The 20,328-nt window shown below is 48.4% G+C and overlaps 1 protein-coding gene across 1 annotated transcript; it reads left to right on the top strand.

The window, feature by feature from the left end:
• The first annotated feature begins 1,202 nt into the window (after positions 1-1,202).
• CIDEA (cell death inducing DFFA like effector a) lies at positions 1,203-19,249 on the top strand. The gene is made up of 5 exons (XM_077899905.1): positions 1,203-1,344; positions 9,651-9,795; positions 10,610-10,756; positions 16,378-16,559; positions 18,648-19,249. Exons 1-5 carry the CDS (start codon positions 1,307-1,309, stop codon positions 18,793-18,795), a joined length of 660 nt encoding a protein of 219 aa, XP_077756031.1. The 5' UTR covers positions 1,203-1,306; the 3' UTR covers positions 18,796-19,249.
• Positions 19,250-20,328: the final 1,079 nt, after the last annotated feature.

The raw sequence follows: 20,328 nt of genomic DNA, 5'->3' as shown, positions 1-20,328 counted from the left end.
GCAGAAAACAGCTGTGCTCTGGGGCTGGGGAGTTCCCAGCAGGCCCTGTGGAGTCCAGGACTCTGGAAAGACATTGCTTTCAGCTTGAACACCCCTTCAAGCAAGTCAAATGAGGTTTGTTGACCCCAGGGACCCTAAAGGGGAAGAAATGTGTGTTGTTTCTGTGAGCTAAACTGAGGAATGAAGACAGAAGGAGACATGTTTTGGGTGACCAGGTCAATGTGCTAAAACCGAGATGAGTCAGGAGCAGGAAGGCACAGGTCAGGCCACAGCTCTTTGGAAACACCACTCACAATAGGACAGTCGGCAGTTACTAAGAATTTACGGAACCAGTCACCTGACTATGTGCAGGATAGTCTGCACTAGCAACTCTATATCCTAGAAAGTTTCTGCTTTTTAAAGGGCTGGAAGTAAGGGACTGATTCACTACCTAACCTACTCAAGGGATTTCTGCTTTGCTTGTGTAGGTAAGAGCTCCTTGGAACCCCTGGCAAGCCCCCTGCCCCCTTCTGAGGTGGAAAACAAGCCAGAGGTGCACCTTCTGGTACGGTGACGCTTGCAAGCAGGCCGTGAACAAAATCTGCCTCTGCCCTGGCTTGGTTTTTGTCCTGCCTTTCTTACTCTGAGAAAGTCTCTTACCTATAGCCAAAAGACTAACAAAGTGCAACCGTTCCCTTACCCCTCCGTCCTGAGTCACTTCTCACTGCCCCAAATGCCCATGATACAGCCATGAAGCAACCTAACAGCAAGGCAGCCGAGGCTCCCGAAGCACCTGTAGGGCTATGCGTCCAGGTGTCCGCAGCAACCTTCTCACCTTGCCAACTGGCTTGCAGAGCCTGGGGCCGAATGGGGACGGCGGAGCCCGGGGAGGGGGCTGCAGTCCTGGCGCCAACCCAGCGCGACCAGGGCGGGGGACACACCTCATCCTGCACCTCATCTCCCCCGCCCGGGCCTCTCCCCCCATGGCCTGGCTTTGAAAGCGACACATCTACCTTTTCACTGTCAGCACTGCGCAGGCTGGTGATGTCTCCAGTCACCCCGTCTCGGGGAAGCGCGAGGCAAACCTGGGCTCCCAGTGACCATGGGGGGCGGGGGACCCGCGGAGCTGCTGGGGGCCGAGAGTCGCGGGCACCATCCTCTGCAGCGGTCTGGTCTGCGAGGGCCGCTCCCCCAGGGGCCCCGGGCTGCCGAGTTCCCCGCTGGGCGCTGGGCGCTGGGCGCTGGGCGGGCCGGCGGGGCGGGGCTGGCGGCGGGGCTTTAAGAGCGCGCGGGCGAGCCGGGCCGAGCCCGCGAGGGGGACCCAGCGATGGAGACCGCCCGGGACTACGCCGGAGCCCTCTTCAGGTGAGTGCGGCGCTGGCCCGGCTCGCAGCCACCCCTGCGCCCCGCGCCCCGCGCCCCCCGCCCCGCGCCCCGCCAGCGCCGCAGCCTCCGCGCCCCTCGTGCCCCCTGCGCCCCGCATCCCCGAGCGTCCTGCGCCCCGCGTCCCTGTGCCTGGCACCTCCGTGAGCCCCCTCGTCTCCCTCCATCCGGGGTCCGCCGGCACCCCTTGCGCACCCCGACCCGCGGCTCCCCGAGGCCCCGTCCCAGCCCACGCAGCCCCCGGTTACCTCTGGTGCCCACGCCTTGCGCAGCGGGGCCGACCCAGCCGCAGCCCGCCGCGGCCCCTTCCCTCCCCCGCTGGCCGCAGCGCCAGGTGTGGCGCCCCCGAGGCGCACGGGCATCCACGGAGCAGGTGGCAGTGGTGAGAGCGGGAGTGGCTGAATTTCTCGCTGCTGCTCCTGCGGCAGCAGGTGCAGATGAGGGCCTCGTGCTGGGAAAGGCGGGCGGCGCCTCCACGGGGCGCGGGCCAGGGCTTCCAGGGTCCCCGGGATCGACGGGAGCTGGGGCGCCGGGGGACACTCCGCGGCTTTGGCAGAGTCCAGGCTTACCCCTAAAGATGAGGGAGGCCTCTGGGCTCCACCGGGAGGGCGGACTGAGCCAAAACCACCCCTTGGGCTCTGAACGCGCCCGACCCCTGCTTGATGAGGCCACCGAGGCTTCCCAGGGGGTGTTTTGGGGGAAAAGGCTCCCCGTCCTCACCGCATTCGAGAACGCCACCCTGGGCCCGCAGAGGCCTGTGGAGTCCTCCTCCTTCCTGGGCTTTGCCACCCCCTGGGGGCTGAAGTCACCGCAGCACTTCCTGCCACCCCAACCCAGCTTCCACTCATCTTCCTATCCTGACATACCCAGGCCTGTCTTTGTTGATAAAATATCTCTTGGAAGTAACTTTTAAGTATAGATTTATGGAAGGGCCAGTGCTTCTTTGAAGATCTTCAGAATACTTCAAGAAGGATAGAGGAACCCTTGAGTTCTTTAAAATGCAAGTTTTCAGAGGTGACTAATCCCACTTGTACCACAAGGCAGAGGGGCAAGGGAGGTGAAGGGAAGGGTGGCAGGGGAGAGTCACTTTACAAAACTACTGTGATCTGTAGGCAGCTGCCCTTGCTGTGTGCAGGACTCAGTACTTAGAAAAATAGCTTCCAATACGTGAAGGTCGTCTGACTGAACAGTACTGGCTTTCTCTTTAAAAACAAACAAAAACAGGGTGTTGGGGTGACTGGGTGAGGGGCACTTGACGGGAGGAGCACTGGGTGATATACTATATGTTGGCAAATTGAACTCCAATTAAAAAAACAAAAACAAACAAAACAAAACAAAACAAAAAAACAGAAGTCAAGTGATAGGAACCAGGGAGGATGAGAAACTTGTTAAATGCATCTTCACTAACACATGTGAGCATGAAGGGAAAGCCTTGGGTTTCTTGCTTTTTTGGTTCCTCTCCTCCTCCCCTTATAATCCCGCTCCAGGGGATGACAACTGTTAACAGTCTGGAGTGCAATTCTCAAACATGCAAACACCCCCATTCTGCAACTTTTTGTGAGCCCTGGGGAGGTGGTGGGCTGAGCTTTAAGGACTGGTAAGGAGGCTCTCGGCCCTCCCTGAGACTGCCTGGAGCACCGAGGAGGGAGCAGAGCTTGCAGAATTAAGGCTGACCCTGCCCTTCCACCTGCCCCCGCCCCCAGGATACCAAAATCCAAAATGCATGCATGTGAGGTTTCCACCAGGTCAAGTGTGTGTGGAAGCGACTTGCTTGAAAAATGGTGGCAAATCAAAACCTAAGGAAATGTCTACTTGAAGCCACATTCCCTCTGAGCTTGGCAAACTGAAAGTGAGTGATCGTTGGTTGGGGACACTGTGCAGTTCTTTGAAAACAAAAAAAAAGAAGAAGAAAGAAAGGAATCTACCTGCTTCCCCACTGAACTGGAAGAAAAGCAGTCCATACTACTCCTTGAAGGACAGCCCGTCTCTTCCCTGTCCTTCTTCAGAACCGCGTCCAGACTAACGACCCCTGTGAGCCACAGCGAGGTGACAGGTGACGGCCGTGTTTTCTGTCTCCTCGGTGTTCCTTAATTTAACCCAGATGACCCCAACGCTGTCTTTCATCAGTAGATAACTGCATTTTGCCAAAGAAATAAGTCAATTCACATTCACATCTTTTTTTAAAGTCAGCAGTTCTGAAGTCTTAAACTGGTCCTTGGTTTGTTAATGGCCTGTGATCCCTGCTCATGGTGAGAGCAGCCTGAGGTCTCTCAGCCGAGCTCTGGAGGTCAAGGATGTCCTCGCCAGTGCGTGTGGCCACAGACAAAGCTGCTCAGCCTGTGTCTGTCGGTGAGAGCATGCCCACCGACCTTGAAGTTGCTACAGAGCGGATAGACCTTACGCTGTGTGCAAACATCGCTGCTTTTGTTGCTATTTCGTACATCTTCCCTTTCCCTGACCAAGGAACTCTATGTCCAGTCAGCTGGCATCTCAGAACACATTTTGCCACCTACCACCTTCTTATTAGTGACATAAGCAACGGAGTGCATTTTCTACAAGTGAATCTCCCAGGTTATTGAGGCTTCCTCCTTCCAGGGCCTATTTGAATGATATACCATGGTCTATTTCAAAGTGTCCAAAGACTTCATGGTCCTACACTGAATCCTCTTACTACATCAAGCATTTCGATAGGGTGGCCAAGGCCTAGATTGGAGCCGGCAGCAGTCCCTGTGGGGTAGTGGTGCCCCATATGAGTAGCCCATAAGCCCATAACGAGGCTCTGGAGCTGCTGGGGAGCAGGAAACATCACTAAGGCCGACACTCCTCCAGCTGCTGCCATTGAGTTAGACCCTCACACTGTGCCTACCACTCACCCAGATCCAGCCAGGCCTGATGACTGCTTTTCAGTTCTATTTCTCTGCACTGCTGGGTTTGACATTATCACTTCCCTCCCTAATGTCCTTGTCATCACCAGGCTTTGGAGGTAGTGCTCAGTTGACTTGTCCTACCTGCTTCTGCACTTGCTTACTCTTGTGTGGTTCCTCCTTTCCACCTAACAAGAAAATGTGGGGCCACTCAGACACTGAAACATTCATTTCACTCCGGATCTTCCCTGGGCAGGCGCTTAGACGACCTTACAGAGCCACCTCATCATTGCTGACCCCAAAATGTTTCTCTGGGGAAGACTTTGTTCCCAGGCCTATCCGATTCCTCCTTATTCCACTTTTGGAATAAATATCAGTCCCTCAGATGGCATAAAAACTTGTTTGTTTGTTGTTTTTTTGTTTGTTTGTTTTTTAATGCCCTGTGGCAGCTAGCTTCATTTTCCTGGAGCAAAAAGCCATGTATGGCTTTATTTGCCACATGTTTATTAGTTGAGACTCCTCAGTTCCCTCTGGGAAAAATACAAAGATTTCTCTGTTTTCCTCACTTCTGGGAGATATGCCCCTTCCCAGTTTTTAAGAATGTTCTATGAAGCCTGACTTCTCTTTTTGTCTTGATTTCCCTGAAACAATCTGCTTCCTCGAACACCCTGTTTCCTGGTTTTTCTTTTCCTTTTAGTGAGCTGTTTCCTTCCTGCTTCATATGCTTGTCTGCACTTTCCCAGGGATTAGAGGGTGACTCATGTGTGATGGATCTAATCCAAAGCTTTTCAGAGCTCCTCTCTCAACTCTGACATATTAAAATATTGAGGGGAGACTGGCAACAGGTGTTAGGCATCATACTGATGGCCAGTGACATAAATCATCCTATTAAGAGGATCAGGAGTGAATTGGATCGATATTGTTTTGCTCATTAGCTAGCTAGTTAATCCTGCTGTTCCTTTAGTAAATACTCCTATAGTAATTGTTAAGTTGGCTTAGTGTATATAAAATTTCATTTAACCCCTTTTTTATGTTATCCATAAAAGCCTCAATTTTATATAAAATAAAATCATCAAATCCCTTATCTTGTTCCTTAAGAGGAGTGGCAGGATTTAATTTTCATGTCTTCAAGGATTTTTTTAGTTGTGCTCCATTAGCCTGTTCTCCAACAATGATCCAGTTCCCAGTTAGGAAACGGAACGGGTACGGAGAACAATGGACTGTATATCCTTTTTTCTTGAGGATGGCTATCTTGAGGGCAGCATGGAGAGGGAGGACCAGAAGTGGCTGCCAGCACTTATCTTGTCCGAAGTTAAAGGACCATAAGGATTTTGTATAATCAACTATACTGGGTGACTGGAGCACTGGTGCTTACTAAGACGTGCTTGTTTGCATCCAATGAGGAGGTGTAAGACCACAACTAACTAGGTCAAAGCTGTTCGTGCCTACAAGGTGTGCTTTGGCCTCTAGCACCTGGACCTGAGGTTCCAGGACGTGAACTTTGTTCTCCCATTTCTCTGATCTTGTCCTAGCCAGTCTTTTACTTGGTGAATAAATTGCATGCCAACAGCAGGCTAGGTGCTATGGGGAAGTCAGAAAATGTACAGAGAGATCCTGGCCCCAGTGAGTACAGATTCTAGAAGGACTCATGGACAATGGCAATGAGTTCCTGCTTTGTGGGAAGAAGAGGGGCCCTTGCTGGTGAGGGTCCAGGGTGGCCTCATGCCATCAGCGGGTTTTCACCTTGTAGGGCAGACGTGGTGGTACAAAAATGGGAGCTGGATTCAGACCCCTATTCTAGCACTTGTTAACTCTGACCTTATTCGTTTCTTAACCTCCTGAGCCTCACTTTTCCTCATCTAGCAAGTCTGCTTTGTCAAGTTGGTAAGTAATGTGCTAATGTGCACAGTTGTCTGGCATCGAGTGGAGCTAGTATCTTTCTCTCCTCCTCAGAGGGACTTCGCCAGGGAGGAGGTTTCAGGTGCCACGAACAGGTTGCCAACAGAGCCTGCTCCTACATGTAAAGCAGAATATGGAAAGTCCTCCCTCCCCCGTCCACCAGATCCCCAGAGGTGGAACAGTGGGTGGGTTTTCTGCAGCGTCAGCTCAGCAGAACGTGGGCATCTTGTTCATTGGTTTGTGTAACCGAGGAACCTGGTGTAACTTCTTGCAATCAAGGCAAAAGTTCAGAGGCTGTCTGCCAGCCCCATACTGTGTTGGTTCAAGGCTTGGATTCCCTCGGTGGGTCTCGGCTCAGTCCAATGGGGCGTCTGCATCCGAAGCCAGTGACCTGGTGCAGCCCCCTTGCCGTTGCCTCACCAGGAACACATAATGCGTGCACTCTGCTGGCAGAAGGGGAAGGAGCTGTCTTTTCCTTCCTAACCGACAGACCTTGAGAAACCATTTTGAGCCTCAGTTTTCCCATTCGAGAAATGGAGTGATGCTTTCCCTGTAAAGTTCCAATGATCATGAGTTAATATGTTAGGAGCTAGCACAAGCTGGCCAAGGTGAGTGTTCAGACGTGAGCAGGTGGGAGGCACTAATGTGAAGCTGGCTGAACACACTTTAGACCAGATCCATGCTAACAACCTGGGTCTGATTCCTAGGATGCCAGTTTGTAGCTGGGGCATAGGGACGCTCATTCTTATAGAAACCTTCCTGAAACTGGCCTCTCATGCTATGAGCATGAACTTAATCTGAAATTTTTTTTTAAGATTTTTTATTTATTTATGAGAGAGACACACACACATACATACACAGAGGCAGAGACACAGGCAGAGGGAGAAGCCTCTCTCTCCCTCCCTGCAGGGAGCCTGATGTGGGACTTGATCCCGGGTCTCCAGGATCAGGCCCTGGGCTGACGGCGGCGCTAAACCACTGAACAACCAGGCTGCCCTAAGCTGACAGTTTTTGAGAGCTGGTTTATTCCTATACTATCAGTTTTTCATATAGAAAACTACTTGGCAAATCATTAAATTTTCACTATGTCCATTTGTAGAGCTTCAAGTTAGACCACATACTATTTAAAACATATATGCCTAGTGCTAGTCTAGGCATTATGGGAGATAGAACAAAGAAGCCTTGTCCACAAGGAAATTCCAATCTGCTTGGTAAAATAAAACATAGACAAATAAATGACAATGTATGCGTATGTATGTGTGTGTGTGCAGATATCTATAAAATAAAGTACTAAATCCAAGGTGATAGGCATTCCCAAAAAGTACAGAAGTCCAGCAGCCCAGGTAGCTCAGCTGTTTAGCGCCACCTTCAGTCCAGGGCGTGATCCTGGAGACTACATGGAGCCTGCTTCTTCCTCTGCCTGTCTCTCTTTCTGTCATAATAAATAAATAAAAAATAAATAAAGAAATAAATAAAGAAATAAAATAATAAATAAATAAATAAAATCTTTTTAAAAATTATTTTAAAAAAGTACAGAAGTCTCTAGAATTTTAGCCTTCATAGGGCAAATCTAGACAAGCTACTATAAGCATCAGTGATGTCCTCATTCTGTATCTTCGACAGGGTTGCCCTAAAAATAAAGCCCTTTGTTTCATTCTCCTGAATGTCACTGTACAATTATTTGTCCAAATTGTCAACAATTGTTTGAACACCTGAAATTGTTAGGCACCATTCAGGTGAAGGGAGAGTGCAGCTTGCTATTCCCGCAGGGGATGGGGGATTAAATGAGGTCACATGTCATTTATCACAGCACCTGACACGAAGCAAGAGCCCCCTGAAATGCTGCTAACTTATGTTTATGTTCTTTCAAATAATTTCTATGTGGGTTAATTCCTAAATGTAAAACAGCCCCCAGTCCTAGATGCAAACTATATGTTCCTAGACTGGTCTCCAGAGAGACTGAAAAGCCCTGCCTAGTGCTACTGACAAGGTGCATCTGTTGCCACTCATGGAGTTATTTTTAAGTAACTTCTTGTATGTTTGTTTAAAAGCATATGGTAGTATGTCAAAGGTGGCTTTGCATTTCTTTAATTGCTATCAAAAGCCTCATATGTTCCCCAATATGTAAACTTGTGTTACTCTTTAGTGTGTGGCATCTAGATAACCTTTATGAAGCCAAGAAGAAAGAGGTACTTGGGTCCTAATCCCAGCTCTGGCTCTTACCGTCTGTGGGGCAGCTCTCTGGCCTGATTTCCCTCATCTGTAAATTGAGAAAAACAGGACTATGTTACAGAGTTTCCTAAGGATGAAGTGAATTAATATTTACGAAACAAAATAAATGTTTGTTGGGGCTGCTGGCTGGCTCAGTCAGTGGAGCCTACAACTCTTGATCTTGGGGTTTTAGGTTCGAGTCCCTCAGTGGGCATAGAGGTTACTTAAAATTAAGATCTTTAAAAACAGGGCAGTCCTGGTGGCGCAGCGGTTTAGCGCCGCCTGCAGCCCGGGGTGTGATCCTGGAGACCCGGGATCGAGCCTGCTTCTCCCTCTGCCTGTGTCTCTGCCTCTCGCTCGCTCTCTCTAAATGAATAAATAAATAAATCTTAAAAAAAAAAGATCTTTAAAAACAAAAGTGTTAAATAACTACTAAAGGTGTAAGCTTCTCATTTATCCCATATATATAAAATGTTACATAAACAGTATTTGTGTGTGTGTGTGTGTGCGCGCGCGTGCGTGTAGTATTTGCAAAGTAACTAAAATTTGATAATCAAGGATTAGAGATCCTTTTCCTCAGGAAAACTGTCTTGATTTAGTTTTGTTATTTAACTCCTCCATGTTTTTTAATATGTAAATTTTTGAATGAATTCTTTGTTAAATGTGGAACTTACTCCAGTGTCACGTGACATATGGCCCAGAGTTCTTTTCCTTCTTGTTGTTCCAACCACAATTATTATAGTGTTCTGTTGTTTCTCATTTATGCTAAGTTAATTTTTAAAAATTAGTTTATTTCTCTAGTGACCAATATCTGGTTTTTCAATTCTTGGCTTAGCCTTGCTGTACAGTATGTAACTTTTGTGTGTGTGCATCTAATTCTCTAACTCTGCTTGGCCACTTCCTGGCCTCTGGAAATCTTTTTCTTTCTTTTTTCTTTTTTTCTTTTAAGATCTCAGCTGTAAAAGCCACGTTTGCAGAATAGAATTCTTATTTCTTATTTGAGTGTGATACCTTACCACTTGTTTCTCACGCAGTTACTATGAGGACTTTGAATGTTCTGGTAAAATAGGTGTGATAATGCTTGTGCTTTTTATTTATATATAGTACTTGTTTGTCTTTTGGGTACCAGGAGGTATATGTATATATACATATATATGTATATATAAAATTTTCAGTAATCCCCAACTATGGATTTTTTCTTTCAGATGCAAATATTAAAATTGTCTTAATTTTGTGTACTTCCAATCTCTCTTCAAAGACTCTTTTTGAAGATAACATCCAAGATATCTTTTTACTTTTCTCCTCCATTTCCAGGCCCCTGACATTTATGGGATCACAGACCAAGAGAGTCCTACTAACTCCCCTCAAGCACTCGGCTCGCCCCTTCCGGGTCTCCAACCATGACAGAAGCAGCCGTCGAGGGGTGATGGCTGACAGTCTGAAGGAGCTTCTCAGCAAGGTGCCAGGAGCCACAGCACCTCCCCTACTGCCCGCGGGAGGGCCCCGAACCACACACAGGGCTTGGGGCTTGGGTACTAGGCCAGTCCAGAGACAAATGTCACTCTTGTGGCCTCAGAGAGTCAGAGGGGAGAAGAGAATGAAAGGGAACTTTATCGCATCTCTCCTTGAACCATGAAAGATTTAGCTGCAGAAGCAAAGGCCTTGAAAACTGTCACCAGCTGACAATGTAGCCTTTCTTCTTTAACAAGGGAGGATACGGGGAAGCAGCAGGCTTTGGAAATCTGTTTTCAGTTATAAAGCTCAGGGAAGAATAGTCTTGAATCTGAAACAGTGTCCTAGATCACCAAATAAGGAAGAATCACAGACTCTCTAGAGTCTGGAGTTGGGTTATGAATGCATAACCCAGACCAAGACACCCATGGAAATAAGAAATGAGCATCCAACATGCAGATCCCAAAGCAAGAGAGATGTTCAAATATGTGGCATGAGACTACGGCTCTTTAAATATCATATTGCTGCGTTATTCATTTTATTTGTCAAAATAAGTAATTTTAGAAACTGTAAATATTACCTGATGTCTTCATTTGTCTCATGCCACTGAAGCCTCTGAAGAAAATAAATCCATTAAAAATCTTAACTTCTCTTTTTCTAAGCAAAGCCTGAGTCATAGACACCTGTTAAGTAGATCTCTACTGTTAAAATTTTAGCAGCTTCAGACAGTACTTCTGAAGCCATAACTTAATCAGTAGCTTTGAGTGGTCAGAGCAGAGTGTCCTGCTTTGTTCTATGTCTCCGATGTGTTGCCCACCTAGACCCTGGAGGCCTTAGTTATCACCAGCGGACTGGTCACTCTGGTGTTGGAGGAAGATGGCACTGTGGTGGATACGGAAGATTTCTTTCAGACCTTAGGAGACAACACACATTTCATGATCTTGGAGGAAGGGCAGAAGTGGACACCGGTAAGCAAAAACACATATCCAAGCAGCTACAGGGTAGACTTTTTACCCACAAAAGAGCGTTTCCCACTTTGGTGTTGACTTGCCCTCTTTCTAGATACGTACTTTGTATTCACCTGATAACCGAATCTGCTACCCTCAACAGGTTGCTTAAAAGTATTTCTAGGTAATTAAGCATCTTAGTGAGCCTGGGCTATATGATTTACAGCAAATAGTTCTTTTCTTAGAACTTAAATTCAATTAATTCACATATAGTGTATTATTAGTTTCAGAGGTAGAGGTCAGTGGTTCATCTGTTGTATAACACCCAGTGCTCATCACATCACGTGCCTTCCTTGATGCCTATCGCCCAGTTACCCCATCCCTCCCCCCACCTCCTCTCCAGTGACCCTCAGTTTGTTTCCTATGATTAATGGTTTGTCTCCTTCACTGATTTGTCTTGTTTTACTTTCCCCTCCCTTCCCCTATGATCTCTGTTTTGTTTCTTAAATTCTACATATGAATGAGATCACATAATTGTTTTTCCCTGACTTAGTTCGCTTAGCATAATACCATCTAGTTCTATCCATGTCTTTGCAAATGGCAAGAATTCTTTTTTCTTTTTTTTTTCTTTCTTTTTTTTTTTTTTTTTTTTATGGCTGAGAAGGATTCCATGGTATATATCCACTAAGATACATCTTCTTTATCATTAATCTGTTGATGGACATCTGGGCTCTTTCCACAGTTTGGCTATTGTGGGCACTGATGCTATAAACATTGAGGTGCAGGTGTCCCTTTGGATCATTACATTTGTGTCTTTAGGGTAAGTAGGGTAGTTCTATTTTCAACTTTTTGAGGAACTTCCATACTTTTTTCTAGAATGGCTATACTAGCTTTGGAGAAAATAATTCTGAGGAACAGATTTAGGCTAGTAACTAGCTACAGATCCTGTTAAAGCACGCAGATATGACCTGGTGACCCTTCACTGTCTCTGTCCTGAGGAGGCCAGCAAGCTAACATAGCCAGTGATATTAAGTAGGGGTATCTGTATGACTGAAGAGTGATCTCAAAGGTACAGAGATTGAATAAAGGTTTCTATATCCAGGAAAACTATGGAGTATATATATCTTGGATCCCACCATAAAACACCTAAAAGCGTAAAGCAACACATTAAAACTGATTTTATATGCCTAACTGACCTTCAAGAAAGGAAATTCCTCAGAGGCCAAAACTTTATGGAAGCCAGAATCTGGAGAAGTAGATTACCTGTGAGCATCTCACCTGTGGCCATCCACTCACCTCAGTGACTAAGTGCCACAGTCTTGACAGGTGCTGGCAGGACAGGAGACAAAGTCTTGGGCTGATACAAGGTAAGGGGCCAGATTAGAGATGCCCACACAAAGCAGAGAATCCTAAAGGTGTCTCCTAAGAATCTGTGGCCACAAGCTGCTCTCATGACGTTTTCAGGACTTCTGATTCCAAAAACATCCAAGCTGAGAGTTTAGTTTCCAGAGCCCTGGAGAGGGAAGCATCAATGGAAAGAGTTTATTCATTGAGTTCTCTTTACTCAACTGGTCCCTCTGTGACCCTCCCATTGACCTGGTGTTGATTGTATCCCCATGTAACCAGTAGGAGCAAATAGGCTCAGAATGAGCCTTGATCTAGGTGCCAAAGAGTTTCCATTCCTAAAGTTCCAACAAATATGAGTTCACAATCAAATCATAGGATGTAAGGACTTAAGGCACTGTATGTGAGATGAAGCAGAAATAATGAAGTCAGACCTCCAAAGACTTCAGATGTTGGAGTCATCAGATACAAAGTATAAAATAAGTGTATTTAAAATGTCCAAAGAAATCTAAAAGGTAATCAAAAGTAAAAAGGAACAGGAGGTAATCAGAAAGGACAAAGTAGACTTGAAAGAATCAAATAAAATTTCTGGAAATGAAAAATATAACAAAGTAAGTGGAGATAGACAGCACTTAAGATATGTCTCAAGAAGTTTCCATGATGTGTAGCACAAGATGGTAGAGGTAGAAACCATGAAGGAAGTTGGAGACCTGACTGAGAAGGTCTGATACATGTTGGACATCCTTAGGGTGTTGTGTTTTTTTTTTTTTAACAGGAAAATGCATAAACCATTTTTACTGATAAATTCCACTCTATTAAGAATTTTGTTTGTCAAAAGATAACAAAAAGTATGTAAAACAATAAACCACAAGTGGGTAGAAGGTGTTTTCAACATAGTCCAACAAAGAATTAGTGTTTGTTAAATTTAGAAGTCTTGCAGAAATCAATTATGGAAACAATGGACAATCTGATTGAAAACTGGACCAAAAAAAAGGGACCGGTATCTGTGGAATGGACAATAAAACACAGGAAAAACTGTTCAACCTCATTGGTGATTAGGAAAACATAAGACCACAAGAAGATAATCTTTTATATCATTAGATTTGGTATTATTAGGCTTTTCCACTTCTTTCCATTTCTTTTTAAGATATGGAGCAGTGAACTCTTTTACACTCCCACCAGCAGCTGTTTAAAACTGTACCTCTATCCCATAGAACTGAAACACCACCATGACCTGGCAAGTCCTCTCCCAGGCATACACCCAGCGCACAGATACCCAGCCATGTGTTTCTTTGTAAATACACATGGATAAAGACACTAGTGTCTCTTTATTGAATGGGATGCTCTTGAGCTGTGAAGATGCATGGAGTACAGCTATCAGCATCTATATGAATAAATCTCATCAACTCTGTTGAGTGAAAATATCACATTAAGCCATATCCATTAAGCATGTGATCTTCAAACTTTTGACCTCAGAACCCTTTTATACTCTAAAAATTAATGATGACCCCAAATGGCTTTTGTTTATGTGGATTTCAATAGAACCTATAGATATCCATCAACCAGAGGTTCTGAACTGGGGACAATCTTACCCCTTGAGAGGCATTTGGCAATGTCTAAAGACTTTTTGGTTGCCCAAACCAGGGTGGAAGGGGCAACCTAGGGCTGGACTACTTTTGTTTTGAGAAAGATCTTGTGGAAAGAATAACAGCCTTGCAAAGATGCCCACATTGAAATCCCTGGATGTTTTGGAAGTGTTGCTTTACTTGGCGAATGGACCTACCAGGTGGCGGTTAAGTTAAGGATCTTGAGCTGGGGAGATGGTCCTGCATAATCCAGGGACCTGTGTCATCAGGGGTCCCTACAGCGAGACAGGAGAGTCAGAGTGAGGGCCAGAAGCAGGGTAAGAGGAGGGGAGTGGTGAGGAGCCAAGCAATGGGAGCGCCTGCAGAAGCTGGAGAGGGCGAGGGGGCCCCTGTCCTTCCTAGCAGCCTCCGGGAGAAAGCATCCCTGCTTGCTCACGGTGGACTGCCAACCTGTTAGGTCTTAGGTTCTGTTGCTTCAAGCCACTAAATTTGTGGTAGTTCGAAGAGCAACAGGAAACCAGCTCAGAAGGGAAGGGTAGTTTGTGTTTGGTTTTTATAACAGACACTGGGTTAGCGAGGGGAGACTGAGCCGGGGGGCAGGGCGCCTAGAGGCCATGGGTGTAATAATCCTTCAGGGTGGTGTGTTCAAGGGGGTGGTGGGCCGCCCAGCCCCTACCAGCCTGCCTGATGAGCGAGTGGGGGTGGGTGTCTTCTCTCGACTTAGGCCTTTCAACCAGCTTCCCTCCAGTGGAAATGGGCACCTCGACGCTGATAAGACCCTACCCACCTTGTAGGTGTGTCTATCTTTTGAAATCAGCGAGGTCAGCTGTATTTACCGCCAGCGGGAAGGCCGGCCAGAAATAGCCACCAGGGGTCGCCCGTCCTCAGCCTGAGCGCCTGGACGCCTGGGTGGGGGAGCCCAACCCTAGAGCCCCCTCCCACCTGGCAGCTAGGCCTTCATTTCTTCCTCCTTAGCCAGCAAGTCAGAGAAACGCATGTGACCAGCGGGTTAGCTTTGTGAGGGCTCGATTTTGACTTAAGACCAAAACTTCAGGAAGACATTTAGGGGGAATAAGGTACAAACTTCTACAGGTCAGAAAGGAGCATGAGGCAGTGAGAAAGAACAGTGGCTGGATTGATTACAGGTAAAACTCTTCTTTTTTGGCAGCCCAGGTGGCTCAGGGGTTTAGCGCTGCCTGCAGCCCAGGGCCTGATCCTGGAGACCTGGGATTGAGTCCTGTGTCGGGCTCCCTGCGGGGAGCCTGCTTCTCCCTCTGCCTGTGTCTCTGCCTCTCTCTCTCTCTCTCTCTCTCTCTCCTCTCTGTGTATTCTCATGAATAAATAAATAAAGTCTTGGGGAAAAAAAAAAAAAAAAAAAAAAAACCTCTTCTTTTCACTCCAGGATCTTTTTTTTTTAAGATTTTATTTATTCATGAGAGACACAGAGCAAGAAGCAGAGACACAGGCAGAAGGGAGAAGCAGGCTCCCTGCAGGGAGCCCAATGGGGGACTCGATCCCAGGACCCTGGGGTCACGCCCTGCATGGAAGGCAGATTCTCAACCACTGAGCCACCTAGGTGCCAAGTGTCCCACTCTTAATCTCAGCTCAGGTCTTGATCTCAGGGTAGTGAGTTCAAGTCTCCATTGGGCTCCACACTGGGTATTGAGCCTATTTTTTAAAAAAAATAATGTTTCCTAAACGGGGGACCGTTAATACCCCGTAAAGAGGCAGCAGGACCTCTTGTGCATTGAACAATGGGCCACCCCCAGAATCTCTTGTTGCGTATGTCAACATGTGTGGGAGGTAAGCAGGGTGGCTCCAGCAAGAAGGGTCTGGGTACTTTTAGGGGAATTTATGGTTTAACTTCACATATAGTCATTATTGTTATTGATGAATTTAACATTTCTAGCCTCAACTACTCTCAACCCCAGAGGTTCCTGAGACCGTAACACTGTTGGTTGTATACATTTGAATTCTGAATCTACAAGATCTGTGTGAGGAGCAAGCCCTAGGGAGACATTCGTACCTGGCACAGCTTCATTCCCTTGCTTTCGACAAAGCTTTCTGTCGGGAAGATGTTCTAGTGCTCCTTATAAACCTAAGGCTCGACAGAGGTCTCTGGCTTTCTCTTCTGACCTGAAGGCTCAGCTGATATTTCAGGAGGACCTACATGAGGACTATCCTGTGTCCCCAGGAGGTCTGCTTTTTGCCAGGGCAGTGACTAGAAAGCACAGGAAGCCCTGGGAGGTTTTCACCCTTGATGGTGAAGCTGTCTGCCTGGCAGCCTCTTGTGAAATGGAAATACTGCTGCCTGTTCCTCATTAAGCAGACTGTGCTACATTCATGAGATCGCCCATGTCAATCAAGCGACCACGGTGGCTCTGAGTGACTGGGCTGCGTGTGCTCCATACCGCATGTCAGCAGCACAGCCATCCCGTGAATCCTGGATCCTACAGCCCAGGCCCCAGAGCCAAACCGCACTCATCTCAAGTCACTAAACTGAAAGTAGCTTAGGGAAGAATACTTTAAGGGTTTGGACATGCACATTGGAGCATATTGATCTGCTAAAAATATCCCTCAGGCAATTAGCAGCTCTGTCACTAACAGATTTTAGGACAGCAAAGTCAAAACTAGCAAAAACCCAGAATGATAGAATTTGCACGTCCAAGCTGAAGATGCTCCTAAAGTCTCTCCCTCCCCTTATGATTCTAGGGTGCCAACTACACCCCAGCTCGCCAGCAACCAAAGAAGGCAGGAATAGCAAGAGTCACCTTCGACTTGTACAAGCTGACCCCCAAGGATGTCATTGGCTGCCTCAACGTGAAGGCCACCATGTATGAGATGTACTCGGTGTCCTACGACATCCGCTGTACTGGAGTCAAAGCCCTGCTGAGGTAACGGACTTCAGGGCTCAGCTGGGGTCTGGGAGCTGCATGTGGCCCTACCCGGGTGGCCCGTGCCCCGCCTGCTGCTCTGCATGGCCCAGCCCTGCCCTGCCGAGGCCCTGACCTGAGCAGCAGCTGCTGACGTTCACTAACTCGTGTTGTTCTGTAGTAGGTGTATGCCACAGACTTAAGTCAGAAAACAACGTCCTGAGCCAAAATACGGCTTTTTTTCTCCAAGGACCATCAAATACTGAATGGAAACAACTAACGCAAAAATATAGAGAAGAACTGAATTTCTTTTAAAAACTTAGGGCTGTACATTTGAAAGCCTTTATTCTAAGCAATGGCAGCTGGAGTCCCTGCGATTTAGGCCTGCCACATACTGTCACCTGCGGTGGGGGGGGGGGGAGCAGGCTGGCAGCATGGCCTCCCAGGGGCGCCTGTAGAACACAGACCCTAATCCATACCCCGGATCAATCTGAACACGTTCTGTACATTCCCCAGAAACGTTCTGTGGTTGTGACCAGGCTGGACAGCCCGCCCCCAAGCCCTGGACCGAGGGGGCCACCTGCAGGCCCTCCCAGCCTTGCCTCTGAGCAGCCAGCTATGTGACCTTTAATGGGGCCGCTTAACCTCTCTGAGCCTCTTTAAATACCTAATTGCCGTGGAGGGAGGGATGGAGGGGGAGACACAGTGACAGGAGGCCTCTGAAGCTAGTCTGAAACGATTGATTGTGGCCCTGACAAAACGCTGCTCCCCGCACAGCTCCTGCGGGTGGCCCCCCAACCCCTTGCTTCTCAGAGGGCGCTGGTCCCTTCTCTCCATGGCCCAATGAGCACCACTCTGGGCATCCTTGAGCCTAGTGTGGGGCAGGAAATGCTCTGGAAAAGAGACTGGCCTTTTCTGAGGGGGCTGCGGGCCTGGGGATAGAGTCGGCTCCCAGTGGCCTCTGTTTCCTGCTCAGACCCACCAGTTGCCAACTCATAGACAACTGTCCCTGTCCCCGTTTTGAAATCTGGACTCCTGGGAGAGCTTCCTCTTCTTGCTGAGATGGGAGAAAATAGCTTGATTGCTTGATTTTCTAAAGTGAGATAAGAACATTATGTATAATGAAGACAGTAAATCTCCCCCAAAATCCTGCCTCAGCAAAGTCTTTCTCGAGAGGCAGATTTGGCCCTCTTGTCCCTAATTCTTTTTTTTTTTTTTTTAATTTTTATTTATTTATGATAGTCACAGAGAGAGAGAGAGAGGCGCAGAGACACAGGCAGAGGGAGAAGCAGGCTCCATGCACCGGGAGCCCGATGTGGGATTCGATCCCGGGTCTCCAGGATCGCGCCCTGGGCCAAAGGCAGGCGCCAAACCGCTGCGCCACCCAGGGATCCCTTGTCCCTAATTCTTACCCTTTGAGATCTGATGGCACCACAAGCAGCCACACTGAAAGCATCACACCCAGGTGTCACCCGGGGCCAGGACCCCTTCCCACCCTGACCAGTGCCGCTGACCCCCAGGGCCTTTAAAACTGGAATGAAATCCTTTTGCTGTGGACTCCAGAGAGTAAGAATTCAAGTTAAAGCCACTTTTTTCATCTGAAATAACAGGAATGCCAGGCCTAGCCTGAGGGCTTAGATGCCAGGAACAGGCCACAGTTGGGATGTCCCAGCCACCCTAAGCAAACTGAGTCACAGGGTCACTCCTTCAGCCTGGCTTCTCCTTTCATGCCTGACTTGCCTGACTTTAATAACAAGCCCCACACACCCAAAGTGGCCAAAGTAAGCAAGCAGCCAAAGAGCAGGACACACCATGTGCTCTCAAGATCATGGTGTGCCTACTTCATGCGTCCTAATTACTGAACAACAGGCCACGTTTGAAAGTGGCTTGAGGAAAGGTGGTCCCAGGCTCCTGGATCAGCATCTGCACATCAGCCAGCCCTGGCAGGCTGGGGAGCGGGCCCTTAAAGCATCCAATGGGAGCGGTGCCTGCTGGGAGGGCGCGTTTGGGGGGGGGGGGGGATGCTGCTGAGGAATTCGTGCACTGTCTGCCCCCAGGCTGGCCCAGAGCTCCCAGCCCAACACTGCCTTTGTCTCCTCTCTGTTGCAGGAGCCTGCTGCGGCTGCTGTCCCACGCCGCCCAGGTGACTGGACAGTTGCTCATCTACACCAGCTCGTACATGCTCCGAGTGCTTGGTGACACGGAAGAGCAGGCTCCTCCCAAGTCCTGCTCCAGACGGGGGTTCACATGCAGATAGGCAAGCTGCAGGGGACCCCGCAGGCTCCTGACCCAAATGTTCCCTCTCAAATGATGATTTTGGAGATATTGCTGTCCTGAACCACATACACTTGTACACTGTGGGTCACTTGTGCTCAGGAGGGTCACCCAAGGGAAAGAAAAGGAATCAATGCACATGAAAGGGGGGGCTGCACAGCGGGATGCCCTGAAGGGGCCTCTGTGGGGGGAGGACCGAACAGCAGGTGCCTTTGGTGGCTTCTGAGCAACACAAACTCGCATGAGGCCATACAGCTCCTCACCTCCTGCAGTAAACTGACCATGAGAGCTACTTTTCACACAGGTAATGCTTCCTTGTGTCTCTTTCATGTTCCAAACAAACAAAACTTCTATATATAAGCAAAACTCAGGGGTGCTCTGCTGATGGATATAATCACTTTTAAGTCTCTGTTAAACTAATGAGCTGTCAAATGTTACTGTGTGGTTATTGGTTTTTTTTTTTTTTTTTATGTGAGTCCTGAATGACCCCAAAGGGATCCAAAGGCTTAAGAACCTGAGGTTCTAGAAGTCTTCAACCAATACTTATAGCCTTTAAAACAAAACACATACCCCTGCCCCAAAACTGCTTGAAATTCAGGCCTGATGCATGGCGCTGGTTGCTAATGTGGCTCCGGTTATCAGCTGGGATCCGTGGTTGCGAGTGGCAGGTCACCCAGGCAGCTGTGACTGAGGAGTGGTGGCTGTAGCTGCAGGCACTGCTGGGTACAGGCGTCCAGTGAGGTAGCCAGGCATCTGTCTAGCTCTTGGTCCTGTTTTCCTCTGAGTTGGCGTCATCTTCCGGCTGGCCCTCCCCCATGAAGGTGAGATGCAGGCCCCCCTCCCTGGGAGCAGGAAGTCCTGGGGCTGCCTCCTGGGGGCCAGGGAGGGCGTGACTCGCAAGGCCACACTCCAGGTCCTGCAGATACAGAAGGATACACCCCAAACACCGAGATGGGATGGGGGCAATGTGGCCCAAAGGAAATGGGGGCGCTGCTGCTAGAATAAAGGTGAACACGGGCAGCCCCGGTGGCCCAGCGGTTTAGAGCCGCCTTCAGCCCAGGGCATGATCCTGGAGACCCGGGATCGAGTCCCACGTCGGGCTCCCTGCATGGAGCCTGCTTCTCCCTCTGCCTGGGTCTCTGCCTCTCTCTCTCTCTCTCTCTCATGAATAAATGAATAAGATCTTAAAAAAAAAAAAAAAGGTGACCACAATTTGCCTCCTAAGGTGCTGGAGAAGCATGTCCTGCTGCTCAGATCTGTGGTTTTCCTCCCCGGGAACGTTACCCTGCAGGCCCTCATCGTCTCCTGGTCTGTGCCGGGCGCGCCGCGGCCTCCCCGACCTGCAGGCACAGGCAGGCCCGGCGGGAGCGCCCTTTCCGGGCGGGAGCCGCGCAGCGGGCCTCAAAGCACAACCTCTGCTTTTAGCATCGAGACAAAACAGGCGTTTGGTAGCCCCTTCCCCCGTCTGTTTCTGTTTCTAGAATAGGAGCTGCTGCTGCAGAGGTGGTTCTACAGA

Source organism: Canis aureus, chromosome 6 (assembly GCF_053574225.1).
Source record: "Canis aureus isolate CA01 chromosome 6, VMU_Caureus_v.1.0, whole genome shotgun sequence".
In the NCBI taxonomy this organism is placed as follows: domain Eukaryota; kingdom Metazoa; phylum Chordata; class Mammalia; order Carnivora; family Canidae; genus Canis; species Canis aureus.
Note: the sequence above shows the minus strand (reverse complement) of the source record. Positions and strands in the feature narration are given on the sequence as shown.